The following is a 25,114-nucleotide window of genomic DNA, read 5'->3' on the forward strand; positions in this document are numbered from 1 at the left end:
AAATTTAAAGGTAATGCATAATGCTATGTTATTTTACGTTAAAATATCTTTCGAGAAAAATATTCGTCCAGAAAAAAGTTGGGAAAACTACTTTTTTACTCTGTGCACGATGGTCTTATCATCTCGAGATCGATATTCAAACCAAAAAGTTTCCGTCAACGATCGGAAGCAATGGAAAAAGGAAAAACTAAAAGATACAAAAAAAAAAAAAAAAAAAATTCTGAATCTATAGTTCGAATACTGAGAATGTGTTGCGCTGCGATTGAAAATTTAAAGGCACTCGTACTTTCTCATCTGAACACGATCCAAGCATGCTCGAATCGATTTGCGAGAACGCAATATTTGATCGAGATGCGTTCGAGATGACGATTCAGCACCGGTTCGCCTTATCCATGTCGCTAGTCGTGTAGATTTTTGCTGAGTAGCAGATTATTATGCGGCCCTGACAGATGCCTAATTAACTCTTGTAGACTATCGAAACTTAACGAACAGAAGCAACAAGTAAAGGTATTGTCAGGGGCGGCTATAACGCCTCTGTGAACGGAGCAGAGATGCTTCAACAGATGAGCTTTCTGCTTAAACATAGCCACGCAAAGTCTACACGCGAAAGGTTTTTCACCCGTATGCACTCTCAAATGCGTTTTCAAGTTCCAAGACATTCCGAACTGTTTGCCACAATAAGTGCACCGATATTCGCGAACGGGAGTAGACTTTGGCGGGTCATCCGTCGGCGGAGGCGGAGGCGCTCTTGCCGCTGGCAAAGCCCAAGAGCCCCAAGGTGGTTCCAAGCCTGCCGCCGATGCTGGATCCGCGCTTGGTGGTCTATGCGACGCTCCTGGTGGTGTCACTGATCTGTCCTGCTATAAAATACGATAAATACATGTTATCCTATTCGCAAATAAATTACAAATTTTCTAAAATATTTCATACAGGCAAGGACTTTATATTCGATTGTTAGAGTATTTTGACGTTGTTCGCTTGAAATTGCCAGTACTATATCTATACTGTCGTCTTTAGTTGAAACGTCCTATCGAAACCGAAGAAAACTCAACTTTTATTTATTTTCTTCTCTCCGCTCGGTTTCAAATATTCGATTATTATTTACTTACTCCTAACAACTTGCATAATATTACTGTTCCCAAGAAGGCACAGGAAACCTCAATATTCTATCATAATATTGATTTATAGCGTTATTCTTTACTATTCCTTGCTATTTTTTTACTATCCTTTACTGCTATCCAAATACCTAATTTTAACGAAATTCGATTAATTTAATTGATAAATTAATCTAGTATCTTGTAGATTCGGAGTTGGTATTATTGAAATTTATTATTATTATTGCTATCGATGCAATTTTCTTTCATAGAAAATTTGTTCTACGTAAGAAGTACTATACGTATCGCATAAACATATACATAGTTCCGAAGCTATAGATCGGACAAATAAGATGACATATAACAATGAGAATAACATCTTCGTTTAATAAACAAATGCCTGACGTCGCTTTATTTTTAGAGACAAAGTTTTAAAAATACGGGATTGATCGTCGGGCATCGATCGATGAACAACCTTTCGATAATATTTTAAGCAAGGAACTGTATATCGCGTGACGCAAAGACTACTTGCGTTGTTTCGTATTTAAATTTTAATAGCGTTTGGTAACAACAACTGTAATACTTTTGTAAATATGATCTTGAAGATTATTAAAAATTTTCATTTTTCAGTAAAGTGACATTAATTTAAAAAACTCTGGAAAAATTTTATTTGTATTTTACAATAAGCGATGGAAATATTACAAATGCAGGCTGCAATATTTTCACGCGTTTAAGAACACGTGTCATCAAACGTTAACTGCCATAATTTAAATGCGAAAACGATAACATCATAGTTCTCCGCATCGAGTTGTACGTTGCTCTCAAGAGTTTACTAAAGCCTCGTATTTAAGAGTCGGTGTATGGCAGGTTGCTCGTCCATAGGCGCTGGAAATCTATAATTTTCAAACCTTATTTCTAAGAGATAAAGCAAGAACAGTATTATTAAATTAAAATAATCCGTTCGTTATCTTCTACTAAGTTCTACTTGACTTTCTTGCACGTTTCAACTTGAAAAATTTTATTACTAATATTATAAGTCATCGTATTTTAAATTTACACGTCTGGAATTAGACATCGTTCCATCTCAAAATAGAAATTATTTTCGTCGACGATTCTCTTACGAGAGAATACCTAGATAAATTCAATTTATTTATAACGCGTTAAAATGTTAACATATCATCGAAATAATTGCAAATCTCCGTAGTCCTGGTAGCTATGTGAAATTTCAATTGAACCAACTTTTAGGTAGAAATACGATTACATATAATTAACAAATTAATGTGACGTAAATAATATCGTAGACCGCGGATATTTATGCAAAATTATATTTTTACATACTCAACTTTGAATGAATTTATACGAAGATCGCGAGAGAAAAATATACGATTTGATCTCAATTTTGTACACGATAAATCCATAAAGGTTTGCGAAGAAACTAACTTGAGAATCGACTATAGTGACCGATAAAAGAAGCCAATAATCGAAATCGATATTAATATTTTTGCACGAGAAGCCCACGATTGAATTTGATGAAAGGATAGTTTTGTATTTTCTCATTTGTAAATTTCCTATAAAAAAAAAAAAAAGGCATAAAAGGTGCATAAAAGTCCGCGGTCTGATTTGTATTATTGTAAGAGAGAAAATAAAAATACTCATGTACCAGGTACGGGGGTGCCGAGACGCTGAGGGGATGTGGCGCTTGCAACCGCCTCGGCGTCTCGAATCCAGGATTGAACGGTACAAAGGCTGGATTCTGAGCGGGTGCATTGTGAAAACCTGGCCGTCGTTTTCGATGAGGCGTGACGATATACGCCTCCGCAGGTGGGATAGGTATTTCTTCGGGTTTTCGCTTTCCCGGTTCTAAGCCTAACGCGAGTCGAGCCGCTAATTGCCTCCTTCTCTCTTCCGCCTCCTCTAGAGATTCTCGCCTCTCCAGTAACTGCTTTTCTGGCCTGAATAAACGTACGGCGATAAAACTCGTAGAACAAGTTACGACCAACCAGCAATGGAACGGAGAATTTAATAACGTTTGTACGTATTTTCAAACTTACCTAGGTACAATATCGTGCGAACTTTCGCTAGTGGTGGAAGTTCCAGAATTTAAGCTTAGGTTTACGGGATCCGAACTATCCCTCCGCCGAGGCGGTTCTATACTGCTTTCTCTATTCTCCGTGAGGAGAGTTTCACCTTCGACGCCTTCCACGTCTACTTCTGGTTCTTCCTCGCATCCCTCGGTTTTTATGAGTACCGAGCAACAGTCGGCCGGATTGTTCGACTGCCTGTAACGTTACCGGATGATACTTGTTTCTTTGCGTCGGATTTTCGAATCGTCTAAGTATATCACGCGTATTCATCCGGAAACTTGGGAACAAATGTGGAAAGTGGAAGATAAAGGCGCGAACGCACCAGCCTGGCCCTTTATCGAAGCAAAGATCGAACGAAAGCGGAAATTAATCTTAATAGTTCTCTATCATAGAAACGACGATATCCGTTTTGTCGATCGTATTGACGTTTCGCGAACCCTCGACACTGGTCGTTCTCTACCAACCTGCCGTCGTACTGCGATTCGTAGCTGGAACTCTCCTGGCCCTCGGAGGGATGAGGGGTGGGTATCCTTTCGGGGTCGGAGTTACTAGAGGTTTGAGGTTGATTCGGCTCGAACAGCTCCGACTTAATTTGAAGAAGCTCGAACAATTCCCTTAGCGGCGTGAGTTCCGTCGACTGCAAAATATCATCGTTCTTGCATGTTTTTTCATCGGCGAATGACGCATCGTCGAAGTAAAATGTTACACAACGAGATAATAGGCTTACTGGAATGAGAGCTTCTCCGTTATAGAGAAATTCCAACAAATGAGTCAGCTGGGTTTTTCGGACCCCGGACAAGTGAACCACATGGTCCAATGCAGGGTTACGAAGGAGACTAGCCAAAAGGGGACTAGCTGCGGCCAAAACTACTCGATGGGCCTTGACGACGGATCCATCGTCGCAAGCTAACGTCACGTCCACGTGACGGTCCCCGGTGTACCAGGCTCCAACCTCCGCGGCCAAGGTCGCTGGATGCTTCCCATAATGGAGCGTCAGGAGACCGTCAGTATACATCGTCTGTAAAAAGTTCGTCGATTGTTATTTACGTTATTCGTTGCTTTATTCCATTATCGTGTTTGCACGTGTAATTGCGTGGCGCGTTCGATTATCTCCAAGCAACTTGTAAAGATTTTTATTAAAAAACGCTTCGAAGAAATCGTAGCTCGCGTAAAGAAGCTTCGCGCAGTTCGGATTTAGTGAAAATATCGTCTGTTGCCGAACCTGATCGGCTCTATTTATTACGAAATAAATAACGATAAATAATTTCATGCTTTAATTGCTTGCTTTATGAGGAAAATTAATCGAAATTAAGGTACTTTAAGAGCGTGCATCGACTTGACGAATCGACAAGTTACTAGTTGTAAAATGTACGCATATAGACACCTATTTTATACGTTAATTTTACGTTTACAACAGGATAATACGATGATTTTTAACTTGCAGAATTTCGTTTATTTCGCTAGGAAACTCGTAACTTTGATTCGTAATTTATAAAATTGTACCGATAACGTTGAACCAGTTGTTGCAAGAGGATGCAAAAGATCTTGTCCTAAATTGTCGTAAATGTGCGTTTATTTCTATCGAAACTTTGGCGTAAACCTTCCGTTCGAGTCATATAAAATTCTATGAAACAAGTTGTAATATCAAAGAGATCGTACCACTGCTTGTCGTTTACTTATATTTGATTAACTCTAATTGATGGTCGTTTAAAAGTAGCGAAATTAGAAACTGTTTAAGAAGCTTTCGATTTTACGTTTATACGATCAGTTAGGTATCGTTGGAACATCCTGCATCATACGATGCATACAATGATTTACGCAAAATCTAAGCACTATGTCGCTTGTTATCACCGCACGACGACGATAGCGGCGAGGAAAAATCTTTCGTAACAACGAAATAAGCGAAATATGTGTGACGTCCTTAACCCAATAATGCGCTGTCGTCGCTTCGCGTCATGCAAAGACAGCTTCGTTACACTAATTTCATCTTTCCGTGCCCCGCCTCTGTTAGAAACGGCGGAAGGCGGTGACGTGTCCCAAGATTATGTTTCTCACGTTTCTCTGACATTCGCTCAGCTTTCTGCTAAGGACTTGAATTGCGTCTAATGATAGCTCATCTATATAATTAAGTTGCAAAGCTATTTATTCGACGAATTCAGTTTCACGTGGATATTTCAAAGAAAACGATTCTGATCTGTCTATCGTTAACACGATACGAAACAGCGTGATCAGTTAAAACTAACGGGCTCAAGGTAATTGCTGAATTACTTTGAATTCATTTATTGCTCGGAAAAATGAAACGATAAAATTTTATCTTTCTGGGAAGAGAAGAGAACCGTGTGTGCGTAATCCCACTGACGTAATTGTTCGCGAGTAACAGTGCATCGATAAACATAATAGAATTGCATCTTGGATGCAATAGCGTAATTAGGCAGTTGCGGTCCCGCTGATTAATGATCTGCCGCTTCGAGAGGGGAAATTCTGTAGATCTCCGCGTTCTTCGAGAAACTTCCTATTAAAAGAGTACCGGCGAATACCGGTGAAGTAGCTCGCAACGAAATGTTACCGTGACTCATGTAACTGCACTGCAATTTAATTCGCGATTAGAAAATAACGCGGCAGAACATGGTTACCCGGAAAATAAATTGTACGTTTATTCGGAACGTCGTAACAAATTGCGCGTACCATCCGATATTATTTATTTATAACGAATCGACGTATGTCATTTTCCAATAGCGTACAAATACGACGCAACGAATTGAACGAACGGTCTTTTCATTTCGAACGTTTGAATAAATTCGTCGCGCAGGAATCGAGTAATAGTTCGTTCGTTCATTCGTTCGTTCGTTCGTTCATTCGTTCGTTTCTCAAGGGGAGCCGCGGGAGAGAAAGTTTGATTTCACGTTATATGCTCTCAGCGAGCAGAAGTATAATTAACATTATGAAACCAATGCCGTAAACATCGACGCGTTCCGCAATGTCAAACGTGTCTCAGGCACAATGAGTTTCACGCTTAACATTCGCGAACGTTAGCGAAACTCGTTATTTCTCTTCTAGAGAGGGTGTTTGATCGAGAAAACCACGCATGCTATTTTCTGTTATCAACCTAAGCAGATCGATCTCGAGTATCTCACAGCTTCGTCGCAAGACGGAATAAATTTTCTCACGTTGGTACTCTGTTTCGAATAAAAAAAAAAAAAGTGTCAGATTTTTAATGAAACAATTGGATTAAGATCAAATTAGTTGCATAAAGAGTGATCAGAAACGAAGATCACGAAACCGTTTTCCTGTTACGCTGACACGATACAGGAGCTTGTCAAGTGGATACTCATCGACGTGACCTTCGATGACTGATCCGATCAAATTGGAAAGGGAAGGCCTTGGGCAAGAGTCACGAAGAGGGCGTGAATTCCATCGAAGCGAGAGATCGCGAATCACATACGCTGCTTTCTTCGTTTCTTTCTTTCTCTATATCTCGAGGGTGTGCCATACCTCGTATCTTGTTCGAATACTTCGCTAACTACGAACATCCTAAATTCGTTACTTCGACGTAACTAAGTAACATCGCTTAAAAGAATCGTGGCTACGATTCGTACGTGACGAGGTTGTAAAATCGATAATTAGACAAATTAATCGCATAACCTACTAAAACCTCGGTTAAAACCGTGCAAAGAAATTTTTAATAATTTTTAATAAATAAAAAGAAAATGTATACAATTTCGCTTTCTGATTTTCCAATTTTTCGAAACAATAACGATCGATTACTGTTTCTCTGCTTATGTTACTGTTGTCTATTTATTCCGTGGAATTCTAAATTGGAATGCAGCGTACAGCTGTGATCGTAGATACGTACCTATAGCAGAAAAGAATAAAAGGGATATAAGGAGATCGTAAAATCGATCGATCGATAATTTCAAAGGCCACGAGAAGCCTTTATTCGGATCATCCGTACGATGTCAACTTATTCTCTGCGATATATAGGTTTGTTTACGCACGAAGGCGAACGGCTACATCGTTTTAAAGTTATATTCTGAAAGCTCCAATTTTATGACTCATCGTCGAACTGCCAACGCCGATACAAACTGTTCTTGAAACGTTAATTTTATCGACCGTCTGCTTTATCGGTGAAATACTTCCGCTAGACGATCATCGATCGATGATGTTCCTCGCGATATCGTTTCTATCTACTATTACCATAAATCTGCTGCAAAAATCGAATAACAGAGGATAAAAAAAAAGGATAAAAAAAGGAGAACGATCCTTGAACAAGAAACGGCACGCGGCGCTGGTTCGCGCGCGTATGACTCGATCGCACACGTAATGTCTCGTGAAGCGGTTACTAAGAAAATCGCTGAATAAGGAAATGGTTGCTGATGCGTCTGCGTTGTTGTTGCTGCTGTTAGCAAGCACGACTTGAAGTTCAGGGTCAATCGCTGGCCGACCGGCTGCGTTACGTCCACGCTTACGCTTACGTTCGTCTTTCTTCCTCTATTTGGGCCTTGAAGAGTTGCCGGGCGGGGTCTCGTGCCATTCGTGCTAAGTGGGGGCAAGGCCCCGTGCCACTAGATGCAGAAACTCTGGCCCAGTTGTCGGTTGGTGGGGGTTGCGCGATCCGACTGTTTGCCAGTTTTACTAGTCAGGATGCCTGCCTGCCGCTCTTTGTAGGTGCTGCTCTCTTTCCCCGACAGTCCAACCTAACCCCAACTGGTAGTCCGCCGCGTTTCGATACATCGCGTCGTGTCGGTAAACCACCATCGACTCCTACTTTGTCGCGCGCTGATAAATAGAAGAACCTTGGCGCTACGCTTTTGGCGGTGGATCCGAATGCTCGTGATTGCGAAATTAGAGCACGTTTCTGATAACCGTTTCGTTCCAAGAATCTGCTCTTTCTTTTCAGATATGTTCTTTACCAAACTTTGCTTACAAGTTTCCCTGTCCATAGATGCTACGCTCTTATTGGGAAAGTACGAATCGTGAATTCTGCGAGAAAAGTGTACTTTATTTATAGCAATATCGGTACTGTACGGTTTTACACGTTCTCACGCGTCACGCGATCTCGTAAGAAATTAATCCGCGCATCGTAAAAACGACCGTGCCATCCGTTAACCTTTTGATTATTGAATACACCGCGCACCAACGTTTCCCATAGGCGATACGCGATTTTCTATGATCGTCATTACGACGTAGCATGTGTATTCCAGCTATTCTGATTTTATCATGTTCGATATTTCACTATGTAAAATGGTGGAACAGACGAAGCGTATAATTTTTACTCGAATACGAATAGGTATACGAATGGCTCGTACCGATGAGATTTCCTGGTTATATACATCACCAGTCACAAGTATTGGGAGTTTGTTGCTTTATTTTGTATTTTATATTACGTATAAGGTATACACGACGCGAATGAAATAATAGTTTTGCGATAAAATGACTAGGAAACACGTTCGTGGCGAAAGACATTCGATTTATACCAAATATCAACGAATGTGCCGATATAGCTGACCGATCGCGCATAGTAGGTTTATGCATCCCTGATCCGTGCCGATGACATTCACCGCACGTGATACGTTAAAGGGTAATTCAGGGGTAAAAGTGAACGCGCGAAAGTTTCAGCGTTGCGCGTATTATTTCTGTAAACTTGAAATACTCTGCCTCACAGACGGAACTTGCGAAATAGTATCGATACGTCACGTCGTCCAACTTTTGTAGTTACTCGCAAAAACACGCGTCGTCTCGTGTGCAACATCGAGACGATCCGAAAGACGTTGGCATTTGTGGAAGAAAAAGAGGGGACGATGCAGTGGGAACTGGTGCAACGAGTTCGTGAGGTTGAGCTAAAGATAAGAATGAGAGGAGAAAGTTGCTGGAATTCGTAAATTTCGTTGCGCGAACTCTCCGTGGACGTCGGTTGCTTATCGCCTCGGCATACTAATACGGTCGCGCGGCAGACGCGCGCGCGTGTACACTTACACTTTCGGTTCGTGACTACACCACCACACGTACACACGTACATATTCACACTCACACTATGTCGATGTAACGATGCGCAGTGCCACACACACGCGAGCATTATAATCTTCTATCCGGATGGCGGACGTTACGATCTACCATTGAATCGAACAATGGCGAAACTGGGTTACGCAAATGTCGAGGCTGGAAATTAAAGCGCGAGACAGCGGGGCCAAGAGAGGGAAGCTCGCGCCAGCATCGGCCGGTGAAAAAGATTCAGCTCTCGTATGAAAAACCGAGGCCTTGATCGGAGAAAACGCTCGTCGATGCCGAGAGTGTTGTTTCTCGCGGTTCGATGTGCTTAAAACTTGGTTCACATTTATGTTGGTCTAGGTCCCGTACGTACAATTATCATTCTACGCGATTGACCGATGCAATTGACTGTTCGAACGTAACTGTTTATACGTAGCACACGGACTTGGTTAGGATATTTAATATTAATATATATAATATAATGTAAATATAATATAATCGTCGATTATCGGTCGATTCTCGCTGACAATGTGTCGTTTGATACAAACACCGTTGAAATTGTTAGAACACGTACGAATTTGCGATTTATCCGCGATGAAATTTTCTGTCTTTCTTCTTTTCGAAAGAACGATCCTTTTTCGTCGAACGAGCAAAAGTCTGAAATTAATTCTTTACCTTTAGTATTCAGAAACGTACGATATTGTTCGCGAGATTTTCTGTACTTGACAACGACTTCTTTTACCGTTTGCATTTTTCATTACCTTTGTCCGATAAGCGATGCTATACAACGTAAAGAATTTAGACATAAATGTGAAAAAACTATCAAACGATATCCATGTACGAAATATTGTTTTTCATATATATGACGCTGTCAAATATAAACCGATAGCATAAAAACGGTAAATATTATCGTTGAGTTTATGACAGGTGGCTGCTGCATCGATGCTGGCTTATTTTTGACAACGGTAAGAAACTGCGTGACAACGATGTCCCGATAACGATGTACGTTTGTCAAAGTGACCTGCCGTTATCGATTCACGTTTCGTTTTCGTATCAACGATTAAATGACAAAAAGAAAAAGCGATGCGTCCATGTAAGCGAAGAACGTTTCCCGCAAAACGCGAAACGTTACGTTGTCGGCAGACCCGAATCACCGAAATAAGTTGTCCAATTTTCACGCTTTAACAGCGTAAATCGCGGAATCCGTTGAACGGAATTGCTTGTCATTACAGTGCCGTACGAACCTGAAAAATAATGGAGCTGTTTGTTATTTATCGCAAAGAGAACAGATCGTGACGATTCGGATTAAGGCGAGGCTGCTGAAACCGCGCGAACCAGCCAGCGCGGATTGAGCAACGCGCGGAGAACTCGTTACGAGACCTGTAATGGGGTCCAGGCGTTTCCGCTCCATTTTTTGTGGGCCCAATTACGTTTCGCCAGCCTCAATAGGCCGTGTTTCGCGGTCTCATCGGGCCTCTCTCGTGTACATGTATCTTACACGTACGCACACAAGCATCGGAAAGCATTCGTTTGGAACACCATAGAAGTTTGCGGGGAGGCTATACGATCCAGCGTTACCACAAAATATCACGAACAAGAGAAGAAATTGCATCGAACACGTCACGGCCGTTGATGGCTTCTCTGACAAGAACACGATATCCGTTTAATGGTGGTTTTATAATCTTCGGCCGATGGATAAAAGGAAACACAAGGAATTAGAAGGATAAACTTTTTCTATAGATTCGGTTGACACCGCGGTTGGATTTCCACGTTGACCGTTTCGGTTGAAATTCGCAACTGCTGAAAATATCTATAGAGTTCGTAGAGTCGTGGCTCGTTAGTTCCTCGTCGTGCAGACAACGTGTTTCACCGTGTATTAGAAACGAAAATGCGTAATTCTAACCGAGGGCAGGGTTATGACACCCCGTGAAACCTATGACTCACACCTTTCCCCGATTTCGAATCACTATTTTCCAACTGGTCTCTCACGCTCTCCCTCTTGCGCATCGCTCCGTCGACTGTGACGTACTCTCTCCGTTATTTCTTCTCTCTTCTTCCTTTTCGTTTTCTCCGTCTCCCTTGCTCGCTCGCTATTCAACCGGTCTGACGAAAATCGCTCGACTACGTTTGGATGTTACAAAAAGAAGCTAATAACGCGAGAAACGAACGAGAAACGAAGAAAGATCGCCGCTGCGAAGAGAAAATCTAACGGTCGAATAGAAAAAGAAAAAGGAAAATCTGTTCGATCGAACGGAGATCGAAATTCTTCGGATAGATTATTCTACTTGAAATGTCGGTAGTCAGCCGTCCGGCCTGCGTACGTATGTTTCGAAATACTTTCACGCTCGGGGAAAACAATGATGCGGAGACACGTTTCTGGATCGCAAGTTCGATAAGTGCGTTGCGCCACGAAACTGGTTATTATCCTATCCACTTGTCCGTAGAGGCTATTAAAAGGTAGAATCGGCCCGACATCGGTAAACGCAATGACGGATCACTGGCGGATACGGAGCAGGCGCGTGTCAAAAATAACAACGATCAGGACAACGACGGAGGATTCGTTTCGACGAGACGCGACCCGACGCGACCCGACCCGACGCGACCCGACCCGACGCGACGCGACGCGACGCGACGCGACTCGACGTGACGTAGGGGAACGACAGAATTCCCTCGGCCGATCGGCGGTCGTCGAGTCACCGGATACATTTCGTTCAAGGCCAGAAAGTAAAAAGCCTTTTCAGCTGCACTTACGTACCAACCTAGCCGACTCTAACTGGTACGTGGTCGTACACACTCTTCCCAGGTATACGCGACGCTTGTACGTGACACACGTTCGATGGCCTTGTATGTGTACGCGGCAAGCCATCTCTCTCTCTCTCTCTCTCTCTCTCTCTCCCTCTCCCTCTCTTTATCTCTCCCTCTCTCTCTCTCTCTCTCGTCTCTCGCCGCTCTCTCCTCGTCTCTCTTTCTGTCTCTCGTTCCACGAAGCGAGTCCGCGAAGCGGCTAGTTACATGATCCATTCATTATATAAGAACAATCGCCTCCTCTAATAGACGCTCCATCATTGTAGATCTGAAGGGCATGTTTGTTACGCGCACGCGTCGTGCACTTCTTCGCTCTATGGGGCAATCGAGTGCACCCGCGATTTCTGCGGCCAGCCTCGTTAAAATTGAGAATATTCGTACCGCGATCGCGGACGAAGGTCGACAGGTTTTGAACCGCGTCTCAGGATTTTACGTCTAAGCGACGTGTTTCCTCGTCGATAGAAACGCATATACATCGGGATAACAACACTCACAGCGTTGATGTAGCAAATGGAAAATGATTGTTTCGTCGGAAAAAAGTAATTAGCATTTAAAGAACATCGGGCAAGAATGTGTCGAGTAATAGAAACTGCAGCTGGAATAGAACATACGGCTTTTTTTCTGCGAAACAAATTAATTCGCTTATCGTTTTTGTGTAAGAGTCAAGGTGCATGGCAGAAATCATAGAAACTTCGGACTTTCGATCGTTTTTCTCGAACAGCAAACGATATGTCTTTTACGGAATTCGCGCGATAAACATCGTGTATGTTATAATATTGAGCGTCGGTCACTTTTTAGCAGTTGCATAACCAGAAGGACGTCCGAGCGCGGAGCATCGTTGCCGCAGGATCACGTGGAAACGCGGAAACACATCGAAGAAGCAACCTCGCGAGATTTCTGAAAAAATCTACAAGAAGGAAAAAAAAAAGGCTGCCGTGTAGACTTTGGCAACGTTGCTCTCTCGATCCTCGACGCTCGTCCTTTCTCCCCTTACATCGACGAGAGAACACGCGCGTACATACATGCATGCGTGCACGCCACATACGTATCTCGCTGCAGTCGCTGCAAACAAGTAAACAGAATCGTGTGTATCTGCCTTTATGCCCCGCAACACGCACGTCTCCGCGTTGCGTTCTCTTACGTAATAAACGATCGTTTCTCTCAAACGCACCGCGTCTCGTCTTCTCTTCTGGTACACGAGCCAAAAGGCATTTCTGCCCCCGGCGAACTCGCTACCGTCGACGTCCGTCTAACCTTTCGAGAGCAAGGGCCGTCAACGAGTGACAAACGGCTTTCAAATCGTTCCTTACGATTTCTACGAACGCACGGAGTTACGCTTCCTAGGAAACGATTTTCAAATCCAAACGTCATCCAACCGATCCAGATTCGTAAACAGCGACGATCGAGTTAGCCGATCTTCCTTCTTTCTGGCTTGTTACGCTAAATGGAAATATGGTTGCATCGTAATATGATATAAGACGGCGAGTGCGTCGCAACAGGGAAACGAGTTTTTCAGAAATTTTCCTACGAGTTCAGCTATATATAAACATGGAAAGCTGGAAAACGGAAGCAACGTCGGCGCAACGTTACGAATACGAGAAGAGCACTCGGCGAAGAAGTCGAGGAAAAGAGTGTACCGATCGCGACGTCGAGATTTCGATCCGTTCAATGTCAAAGCCTGGCATCATCATCCAGTGCACCTTTTACTGCGCATCGGCAGATGCAGCAGCATGTAGCGTAGTGGTTCGTCAAAGCCTCTGCTCGCGAGTTAGTCATCGACTGGCGGAGATCCGATCGTGCATACAGCCGCGATTGAGGACTATTAAACGGATGACCTTTCACTACCTAGAAGATCTACATACACCTACGTACGGGAGCATACGCGGCCGCGAGGTACCCGCGTGCATTCGTGTTACGCAATCACGATCGTTCTTCTCTCCCTCTTCCTCTCTTTTCCGCTAATTCTCTCCGCCTCTCCCTCGCCCTCTCCATCGCCAGTTAGACACGCACGCTGCTCCAGCGTTTCGGATCCGAAGGGCAAGTCTACCGACGATTCGCCGTTTTAATCCATTTACGCTTCTTTCGGGCAGAATTAGACGTACCGAAGACGAGCGTACTTCCGTTATTCCACGCTGTTCCGAGTTTTAATTCGTCGTATAATCTCCGTTTCACCGTACCACGGCCATCGAATGTGAAAATATTTCAAAACTATCGTAAGAGTATCCGTAACGAACCAGCTCTTCGACACTTTCCCAATCTTAAAAGCAACAACACCACACTCGCTTCCTTTAGATTACGATAGATAAAAATTAAGCAAAGATTTCGGTAAAATAAATTTTTTCGCTTTTCAAAATATAATCCTTCGATCAATCGCAGACAGTTTCTCCGAGATTTACCAAGCGGCGTATAAAACTACGTACGAATATATCGGAGCAAAATTTATAAATTTATAAAATTTACGAAATAACGTTCGAATCTATATTCCGATATTGATCAAATATAAGAATAGTTTCCGAACGAACGTCGTTCTACCAAAGAAGAACACGATGTCATGGAATTTACAGGTTCTGTTGTTCGTAAAGGTAAGAACGAACTACGAACGAAAGTAGAGACGAGTTTGAGAGTAGAGCGTTCGAATTAACTGTAGACGGTATTTTGTGTAATAATACTGTATCAATTGGCAATATACAAAATGATTAGTAACGATCGATGGTAACGTCGCAATTACGCCTCATTGTTACACTGTACATCGACGGTATTGGCTGGAATGGAATTTTACAAGAACGCATCGGAATGCAACGATATGCGCGTTATTTTTCTGCAGGCAGCCATTCGCTAGGAACCGCTTTTATTTGGTTGCATTTACACTCGCTACCTTGTAATCGCCTTGCAGGCATATTTTAATAAAGCCAAGATCGCTGCTTTTGGCTCGGCCTTGCTGCCGCGTATAAATGAGTCAGGCGGAAACGAGAAACGTCAAGTGATGACCAACGTTTTGCGAGAAGTAGACCCCTGTGCTCTCTATGCAATTTCATATTTGTTTCAAGATGAGCGAGCCTCCTCGGAATAAACCGGCCAATCACAACGATCTAAATACCGTCGATCCGTTATATCGAAACGCTACTTCCGCAATTTTTATGCGTATGTTATTCGATTTAAATTCGTTTTATATTATTCTAACAGGCGAAAGCGCAACTACATTTTAGTACTTGATTTCTTCATAAAAATAACTCGATTCGCGTGATTCTCGTTACGTAATTCTATTTTCATACATTTACTTCAATTCTGTTTACTATGGTTCAAGTTTACCGCGTCTGCGATAGATTCGATATGTTTTCGCCGTTTGAAGGAATTTTTATAAAAGTACGATACATCAATAAAACGATTTCACGCGTAAAACTTTCCGAAGCTCTTTAAACTCGGCGAGACTTTCATCGGTATAGTTAGCTCTAGCCGATACAATTGCAACATAGCGTAGCCTTGAATAATTATTCTCGACGCCTTGTTACGATTGTGAATCGGAAATCGACGCACCAAGCCCCATCGTTGTTATCGTTCAACGAGAAAAATTGCTAGAGAGGTCGACGATTAACGCGATCGAGAGAAGCGAACGAAATTCAAAGCGGATAGGTGATCCAAAGCATCGGTCGATTATTCGTTTGTTTATTCATGCTTGGTCAGTCGTGACGGCACTGTAGCCGCAGTTAACGATGACTTCCGACACGTTACGTCGACTTTTCAAAATGTTACGCAATCACGCGCGTTGCGGCTGATCGTCGTGCTACCTGCGAATCCTATTATAGGCGCCACTGTTGCATCCATTTGCCTTCGTGCTGTTTGAAAATTCTATGCAAATTTCATTCTCCGTCAACCTCTATCCGCATGCATTGGTTTAAAGGAAAACATTCGCTTCCGTGAACAAGCCTTATTTTTCTTCTTATCGAAATTTCGTTTTTCATCCTTTTACTATCTACGTCGAACTTTGATGTCACTCGGTCGTATCGAATCGCGCGCTATCTCTCCTACGCAAGTAGCAGTTACCGTTAATCTATACCATTGCGCGGGCATTCTAACTACGTCATTCGGGAATTTCAGCTTCAAAAGTGAGACGTATCGCCGGCATATTGGACAAACGGTGCGTCCATTGCTTTGGTTCAGTTTCCACCGAACCGAAAGAAATCGACCGATCCCCCTTTCCCTCGAAATTCTAGCATAGTAAAGAACTATCCGCTGGAACAACACGATCTAGCGTCCACTAGAGCGGCATGTGCCGTGCTACACGATACTTTTATGCGCGTCCACACCGCCGTCGACTGGACACTTACGTAATCGCAATGATCTCACACTGTGGGTGGGGACTTGTCGCTAACGCGTGTGCCTTTGAGGCCGTATTGGTCTGCCACCTGAGCGTGTGTGCGCGCACACGCGTCCCGTCCCTGTACAGCAGAAGCGTACACCGTGTCCGAAAAGTCTGCATCATGTGGAAAGCCGTTTGCATTGTTTGCCCGAGAGAAGAGCGGGAGAAGAGCGAGAGAAGAGCGAGAGAAGAGCGAGAGAAGAGCGAGAAAAGAGCGAGAGAAGAGCGAGAGATGGCCGGCTTTCCAGCCCCGAAAAGATACTCTTGAAAACGGGAAGATAGGTCGCGTTGATACCGCGTTTATCTCCTCTAGTCGGAGTCGAGTAAGTCTCGTTGTACTCCGATATCGCGCAACCAGTAGCATTGTTCGGCCGATGCGAACGCGGCGAGATTATTTCCGAAACGCAACGCGGGGCTATTTCAATTTTTTCGAACGTTCTATCTGGGTCGCTGCGTTGGTTCGATGGAAATCGACCCCGTGCTTTTATCGCTTACGATTATCTAATCCGACACCTCGACACCTTGCAATTACCTTTGCTGCGTTCTGCCCCTGTTCCATCTGACAACTGGTTCCGCAGGAAAACGCTACTAGTTTAACGAAGCGATCATTCGTTCGTAACTTTTTCTTCGTTCTCTCTCGATTCTCTCTCGATTCTATCTCCATTCTCTCTCGATTCTCTCTCGATTCTCTCTCGACCGTTTCGAATCGAACGGAGACCGGACACGGTTAAGATAACCAGGAAACGTTAAACGCCACGCAACAGGACGAAACGGGGCGAAATTCGGTATGTATGTAGGTCGGTCGTTTCGCGACGCGACGTAACAAGCTCCGGGGATGATTAGCGTGTCACAAGAGGGAGACGACGATTGCGAGATCGTTTGAGAGTAACAATGGCGAAGGAGAAATTACGCTGTCAGTTGGGTGTACACGAGCAGCGAGAGGCACGTAAGCGAGCATGTAAGTAAGAAAGTTTGTCTCTGAACACGCCGGTCGCGGATGTACGGGTGAAAATAGGCGAGCGAGTCAGGAAGGAACACCGTGGACGATAAACCGACAAACGAATTATTTTTCTTTTAAAAACAGACTACGCTGCTAAAACCGCGGACCAAAATGTATCCGTTTACGCGTGTAAACGCTCTTCCAAACGCGGAGAAAGTACGCACGTAGCGATTAAAAGTAGTTTCGTAACTTTCGTTGTAAGATCGAACCGATCGATGAACGTCGATGGACGATCATGGGAAATTAATTTGGAAGCACACGATGTCTTCGATGTCTCCAGCGTGTATCATTTTTACCGGAGCACGAGGTTAATTAAGTACGTGCGATCGAAGAGTGAAAAACTTGGACATCGATCGTGACTAATAGCAACGACAGACGTTTACACCTTGTATAGAACAAAATCACAACAATCGAGACAGTCATGGCCTTTAATGAGGCGTGCTATACCTTTCGACACAACGGCCAAACGGCAATCCAAGTACCGATTGCAACAACAACTTATTATTGCAAAACAAAAATGCGGTTGTGCTAAAAGGCAGAAAAGTTATCCGGTAGGCGGGCGTGAAACGTTCAAACGCCGTTTCCGATAATTCTTATCGTTGTTTCGATTTGCAACACAAGTCGAAAAATAGTGTAACGCTCGAGCGTACACGTACGGTATTAGGTGATGTTGCGAGCGATGCGGCCTTTCTTACCATTAACTTTCAAACGATCGGACTCGATGACGCGAAAGAAATTTTTAGAGAAAATATATCAAAGTTTTAAAGGAAATTATTTGTTGCCCAACAATACGTACCAAAGAGATCATCGTTATTCATCGTGTAGCAAATTTCCTCGAATTCGATTCGCCTAGGTATCAAGAACAATATTTCCCCAGCGTTACGTACAGTATTTATCGATAATTTATTTTACTAGGCACGTTCCTATATTTGTCCAGCCGGCAATAACAGGTTCTAACAGTGCATTCGACAATGGTTACGTGTCTCGTATTACCGTTAACGTTTTCGGAAACTCTTTCTCTCCTCAAAATTAGGACACTTTCACTGTCGTACGAAACACTCGGCACCTCGACCAACCATATTTCATCCAGGTTGCAAAGAAAGCCAACGACGTTTGTCCCCGGGTCACTACTTTAAATTTCACTGCTTTTTACTTGGCATATCATTGTTACGGCATACGTTACGTACGGTTCAATGTCCATTCGAGGTATCGAAACGTACGATCGTCTCATTTTTCCCGTTTAAATACACGAATCCGTGATGTTACTTACGATCTTACGCGTTTCCCTCGGCTCTTAACCATAATACAACTTTATACAATGATCTGATATTTCGAATCTTTATTTAGATAAGGCGGCAACAAACGACGAGGAACGATACGCTTTCTCCCGATCGAACGCAAGTTTACGTTCAAATCTAACAATTGTTAAAACAATACGATTTCGAGAAGCAACGTTCGTCCGAGCATTAATTTAATCTTCGCCGATTCAAGGCCACCTCGAGCAGCGAAACGATTCTTTCGTTACACACGGCACACATTTTCTTTCCTTTTTTCATTTTTCTATAGTAGACGTAGAGAGCAAGTAGGTAGCAAAAGAGCAAGTTGAACGAGTAAGCGAGCGAGAAACAGGCAAGTCCTGAAGGGGCCTCGAGCATACGCGATAGATGAAAGTGAAAGGGAAGGTAGAAAGGGTTGGCGGACGTATATACTCGTGGCCGCTGTTACTCGCCATATACTCGGCCGCGGGGGCCCACAGCGCAAGATTTACAATCGCCACGAGCCAGAACGGGCCAGAAACCAAGGAAAATACCACGAGGCAGTCGCAAGTACCTGCGTGAACGAGCAAATCACCGCGCCAACCATGATAACATACGTCTGTCCTAAATTACAAGACCAATTTCCATGGTTGGACAAAAATCTTGCATCAACTCGTATTTTCTTTTCTTTCTCTCTCTCACTCTTTCTCCTTTATTTTTTTTTCTTTTTTTTTTTTTTTTGTTTTTCGTTTTATTAAAACGGACATATACGCACATCTCTATTAATAGACGAACGCTCTATTTTTGGACGAGAGGTATTTCAAGGGAGAGAAAACTCCGTGTTCGCAAGAACTTTATACAGACTATTGGAAAATTGATAACTCGGCCGTTACAGGTATGTATTTCATTTCGTTCTTTCAACAGCTACGCCGCCGTTCCTCTTGAATGGAAGCGACTTGTTCTGCAAGTAGGCGAATATATGCGTTCGTAATTGACTTTTCAGTCGAGCAGAAAGAGATTGTTATGTTTTCTCGACGATCGAGTGGGTGAAAACGCTCCCTACACGATTCTAACAAACTTTAGGATAACATTCTGTTACACGGCTACGAATCGCGATTGAAATTACGGATAGAAAGCCGTAGGTATCACGATGATCCCATCGACACTGCGGAGAATAACACTTTGTCGTGTAGGCGGCACAAGAATTCCACTTTAGATCCTATGTTACACTCTATTTTAACTTTCTCTAAAATTTAAATTACTTTACGATTTATGTAATTCATACCGTCGATTCTCGTCGTGCGATGAAATATTAACATTTCTCGCATAAAGGAAACGTGTAATCCGTGCATTATCCGAACGCTAAAAACGTGAATGGCGTTCCACTGAAAGATAATTCAATGAATATTTCACAACCAAACGTACGTCGACCAAATTCTTGATTGCCTCTCAAACGTATTCAAGGTTAGCGCATATACTTTCCTCTAGAAATATCTATTAGATCGGAAGGTTACTCTTCCATCGAATATCTTCTTGCATTTGCATCAAATTTTCATCGGACGTTCGTTACAAGGTACGTAATCGCATCCGTGGAAAGCCGTGGAAGGGATCAGCCGCCATTCAGAAGATCGAGACGCAACGAACAACCGTATTCCGCGCGATCGACAGAAATTTCAACGCGCGATGTAATCGTATCTGCCAATTCGGCGAAACTCGGCTCGAGTGAAAGTGCACGCCGCGAGTGAAACATTTTCGCCTAACGTCTTAAACCGTTAAAATCGCGCGGCCGAGTTTTATCGTGGGACGACGTCCGATTTTTATTTTACTCGGAAACAACAATCGCGTTTCAACTTGGTTTCTCGCCTAGCGATCTTACATAATCAGCAGCCTATTGCTGTAAACTCGAAAGAACGCCAACGAATTTCAAGCAGTTTCGAAGTCCGTACATGTCGTTCGAAGTGCGGATCAACGCTAATTATTTATACGTGCAAGGCGATTAACAATTTGCGAAGCTTACCTTATAAAAAGCTTACTTACAAGTCTCTCTTATATCGTGTCGTTAACGATCGATGATTTTTCAACGTTGATCGAGCGAGACATCGACGTAAATATGATATCGTTTCGAATGCTCTCTTGTTACAAGCAAATATAACGAGATCGTGATTATACACGAATGCTGTATAAAAATATAATAATAACAATTGCAATTTTATTCGTAAACAAGGATTTTCAAATACCGCTTCCCAATAACGATAATTGCCAAAGATGAATTTGGGAAAACGGTATTGCCAGCGAAAAGGGTGGAATACGCGTCAGAAGCTTACAAGTTTTAAGCGAACCCAACGTATGTTAGAAAGCCGTAAGAAACGATCCGACGCCGGTAATGTTCATGACCAATGGTGCGCCAAGGGCCGATTATCAAGATGCAAAAGCAGAAACGATGACCGCAGAACGAGACTAAGAACTTGCTCTCTCTTCCTCTCTCTGTCGCGCGCGCGGTGCGAATCGCACGCGCGGATTCCCACGGTACGAGATAAGACCTGCAAAGATAAAGAGAAACACGAGGGGGAGAGAAAAAGGGAGAAAAGAAGCGAGGGAAAGGGAGGGAGAGCAGGGTAGGGAGAGATGCGAAAAGGAAACCGAGTAAAAAGAGGAGGAGAAAAGGAAAGAGAAAGAATAGCGGTGAGAGGACAGGGGCAAGGAGGGGGGAGGGAGAGAGAGAAAACGGCGAGGACGATGTGGGAAAAGAGGAAGCTAATCAGAAGCGGAAGTACGCTCCGGCGAGGCCCGAGGCCTTGAGAAGCATAGTCAGCCGCGCAGCTTTTAGCTCTCTTAATTGCAACTTCATTTAACGTGCCCTACACATCGAAACGTTCGACCAATCCGAGGCCTCTACGTCGCGAGACCGCGTCTTAATAACCGTCTTATCGTCGGCGAAGAAACGTCTGAGAAGGAAGCAACCGCAGGCGGACCGTGGAAGGTGAAAATTGTCGAGAGATACGCCGGCAGCCTACGTAGAAAATTCAACATTCTTTTATACGAATGCTCGCCGATCGCGTTCTTCTTCGTTGATCGATCTTTTCGCCGTTCGACGAGTCGAACGAGTAGACACACAGCGAAATCTACCAGACGTTTTCAAAGGATAAATTTCGATTTCCGACCGTGACGTATTTTCCATTCAGGCGAGATTCCCATGCCCGCGAATGTTTTTTTTTTTTTTTTTTTTTCAAACGAATAATAACATTGTAGGTACTGAATCGTAATAGGCCGTTCTACGATGTGTTTTTTGTACATCCATATTATGTCGGATGTTATTGCCACGCTATAAGTATCTGCTTAACGCTTAACAGAAAAAAATGCAATCGTGTTAAATATACTATACTCGTACTGTGCCTGTGCGTGATTATAGTTATCTCGCGGCACCTATATTAGTTACAATCGGTCCGCGATAATCGAGTTTTGCTATCAACTGCCAACATTTCTATAGAGCGATAATGCTACGCGTTGCAGTTTCGTTCCGATTTAATCCCATCTATGACCATGAAATTAATTTCCAATATCACAGGAGAAATCAAACGTTCTCGTAACAGATAGGAAAATAGAAATAGGACGAACGATAGAACGATCGAGGTCTGCACGAGAAATACAACGCGGTCGACGTTCGTAAAACGGTTAAAGAATAGCGAAATAGAAAATGCACGTGTTACCTGCCGATCGCAATTAAGCGAAGAAAACGTACACTTCTCTTACGTAACGTCAATTGGACGTGATTCACGATGGATTTAGTCAGTTGTGTATCGATTATCGAGAAGCGATCGATATCAAATAGAACGTAAGAAGCATGCGACATTGTTTTCGAATATCGGATATCGAATATCGTGAACCATCGAACTGCTGATACTCATTTACCAGCTTCTCGTTAATTAATCGTTTTTACGAGAGCCGATCGTCCTCCGCTAAACGAATCAATGGTCTGCCGATCAATGACCATGTAACGTAGATAAAAGCGATCGAGATTCGTGCTGAAACGTTACTATTTTTTTGTTTAATAGATATTTCTATTTATTTAATAATAAATCGTCTGTGTAATAGATTGTTCGTAAATACACGCGCTACAAGTCAAGTTACTCGAACACGCGGTTATCTCGGTACGAATGAAAATATTTTCTTTTCGATGTGCTGATCAAATTTATCTTAATGGAACCGAACTCGCCTTTCACTAGCCTTACTAATCATCTAACGAACACTACCGTATATAGCATCGTAAAGTATTTTGTAGTTTGCGTAAAGAAATATTTATTTCTGCGTACGCTTCAAATATCCCGAGTGGCGCAATCGCATAAATAATTTGTTTAGAAAATGTAATGTGAAAGTAAGGGGTCTGTATTCTGCTTCATTCGTTCTATATGTGAGATAATTCGAAAGAGAATTCTAGGGACGAAGAACTCGTTTTTACGGCGACAAAATTTTCTTCTATGAAAGCCGGTAAAAAGAATACACGCTGATCGCATCGATAAAAGCGTAGATTAACGTTAACTCGGAATTTTCGCCTGGTTCACCTTTCAAACTTGACCGTAATTTCTGTTTGCATCGGAATATTTGCGTCGATGCAAGTTCTATATGCACTGACTATGCGAGAGCGCAACATAAATATATCCGGCAGATAATGACCACATGAATACGAAATGGCGAACGTAAAGACGCCTTTCGACGAGCCCGACCTTGACTCGAGATCGCTTTTTCTTTACGATCCGTCATCGCGAGCCATTGATGACCACATAGAACTCGCGAGTCCCTCCTCCATCTTTTTTTCTTAAAAACAGTTGCGCAACCAACGTTCATGCACGACCATGGAACACCTGAACTTGAATTGCACGTTCAGGAGAGAAGTTTTTACGTCGTTATGCGAACGAGTCGACGAGTCTATTCGAAAGTTTTCTGAAGATTACCAAGATATTAATGAAGGACAACAATGACCAATAAACAGCAAGGACAACGAGGACAACGACGGCCACGGTGAAATTGTTATTTCTTTCATACACCGAATACATGGCTCGTTCAAGGGACCATATTATATGGTATTTTAACGTTTATAACGTTGGCGCTGCTATTCTTATTGAGACGAATACACGCAAATCGATCAGGTTCGGATTTAGTACTGCAGGCTCTTCGACAGAAATAGGAATTACTTTCGCGAAGTCAATATAGTCGTGCAATTTGTTCTACAACTCGTTCGATCATATTTTCTCATTGTCAGTGCGGTTCGTTGCAATCTATCTACCTGTCTCTGAGTACGTTAGATCGTTTTTGCTTCCAATTACGTCGCCACTTTAATTTACACAGTCTCTTATATCCAATAGTATGGAATGTTGGTTCACTGCTCTGGTAATTTCCTCATTATCGTTCGTAGTTTCGCCGTTTCCTCGATATACCGATATGTGCTGTGTCAAGTGACGCGCGGTGAAATAAAAATCGAGAGAACTCCTCGAACTCGTTGAATTTCGTTTTCAACGGGGTTTTCTGATGCTTCGCGTGCACGTAATTGCACACGAGCTCGTGCTACGAATCGTCACGTTCCGTACGAGTTTTATGCAAATATCGTCAGCTCGAATCGTTTCACTTGTACGTACAAACAGTTCGAATTATCGATGCTAGCGTAACAATTAAGCTTACAGAAATTACGCCGGGTATCGTTACACAAATTCCTATCTAAATTCGTTTGGTTACATGGCAAATCGTTCGCCGATGTTCGCGTGGTAACAATTTTTGCGTCAACGTATTAACTTGATTTACGAATCGTAACAGAAGCGAAGAAATTTAAAACAGACCAGTTGTCGCGTTCGTCTCTTAGTTTAAGGATAATGCTTTGATATTCCGTATTCTATGTTCTCACCTTGTCGTTTTAATCGTCCGTATTTTATCCAATATCGGTGGTATCCAAAGAAAGCAAGTCGGCGAATGGCGGTGTTTTCCTTAAGACTCTCTCGAAGAGTCACGAAGCATCTCCACGAGCCGACGACCCGAAATCCCGTGATAGCGGCGACGAGGACGACGGTACAGACACGTGACATACATTGATATACCGGAGCATGTATCACCACCGGCACGAGAAACAGATCGCAGAACGTCGTACAGGAACGCAGACGAAACGGTGGAACATTAAACAGACGGTGTAGCAACGAAATATGATCGAGACAATATCGGAGTTGGCACTGAGAATCACTTCACATCGAAAAACACGTTCACATAATCACGATACGCGAATGAATGACAAGTCGTAGTCTTCGTGCTTGAAGGAAATTCGAACGCAACCGATAATAATCAGAAGTGGTATTCAAATGTAGCGTGGTTCTTCTTAATTTCACACATGCCACAGGATAACCACGCGCGATCTCATCGAAAGGGTGTAACTTGGTAGCCCGATACGTCGCACGACACCCTAAAGCGATATTCGAACGATGAATCGGGAAGAACGATGTATCGGGCACGATAACTAGGATCACACTGACGTCGATGGTGACGATGGTGACGAT

The 25,114-nt window shown here is 43.0% G+C and overlaps 1 protein-coding gene across 1 annotated transcript; it reads right to left on the bottom strand.

The window, feature by feature from the left end:
- Window positions 1–2: 2 nt before the first annotated feature.
- Ken (zinc finger and BTB domain-containing ken and barbie protein) lies at window positions 3–12,044 on the bottom strand. The gene is made up of 6 exons (XM_072001935.1): window positions 11,919–12,044; window positions 3,906–4,196; window positions 3,643–3,815; window positions 3,146–3,373; window positions 2,755–3,046; window positions 3–860 (listed from the first exon to the last, which is right to left on the bottom strand). Exons 1-6 carry the CDS (start codon window positions 12,027–12,029, stop codon window positions 399–401), a joined length of 1,557 nt encoding a protein of 518 aa, XP_071858036.1. The 5' UTR covers window positions 12,030–12,044; the 3' UTR covers window positions 3–398.
- Window positions 12,045–25,114: the final 13,070 nt, after the last annotated feature.

The sequence above is a fragment of the Bombus fervidus genome, chromosome 4, assembly GCF_041682495.2.
Source record: "Bombus fervidus isolate BK054 chromosome 4, iyBomFerv1, whole genome shotgun sequence".
Classification (NCBI taxonomy): Eukaryota; Metazoa; Arthropoda; class Insecta; order Hymenoptera; family Apidae; genus Bombus; species Bombus fervidus.

What these genes read in the sequence shown, in the direction of transcription:
- Ken (XM_072001935.1), bottom strand. Translation starts at nt 12,029, where the DNA reads ATGGCTTGCCGCGTACACATACAAGGCCATCGAACGTGTGTCACGTAC. An exon ending in ACGGAGAAGCTCTCATTCCA is followed by an intron (nt 3,816 to 3,905) that starts GTAAGCCTATTA and finishes GATATTTTGCAG; the next exon opens with TCGACGGAACTCACGCCGCT. An exon ending in TCTCGGCACCCCCGTACCTG is followed by an intron (nt 861 to 2,754) that starts GTACATGAGTAT and finishes CGTATTTTATAG; the next exon opens with CAGGACAGATCAGTGACACC.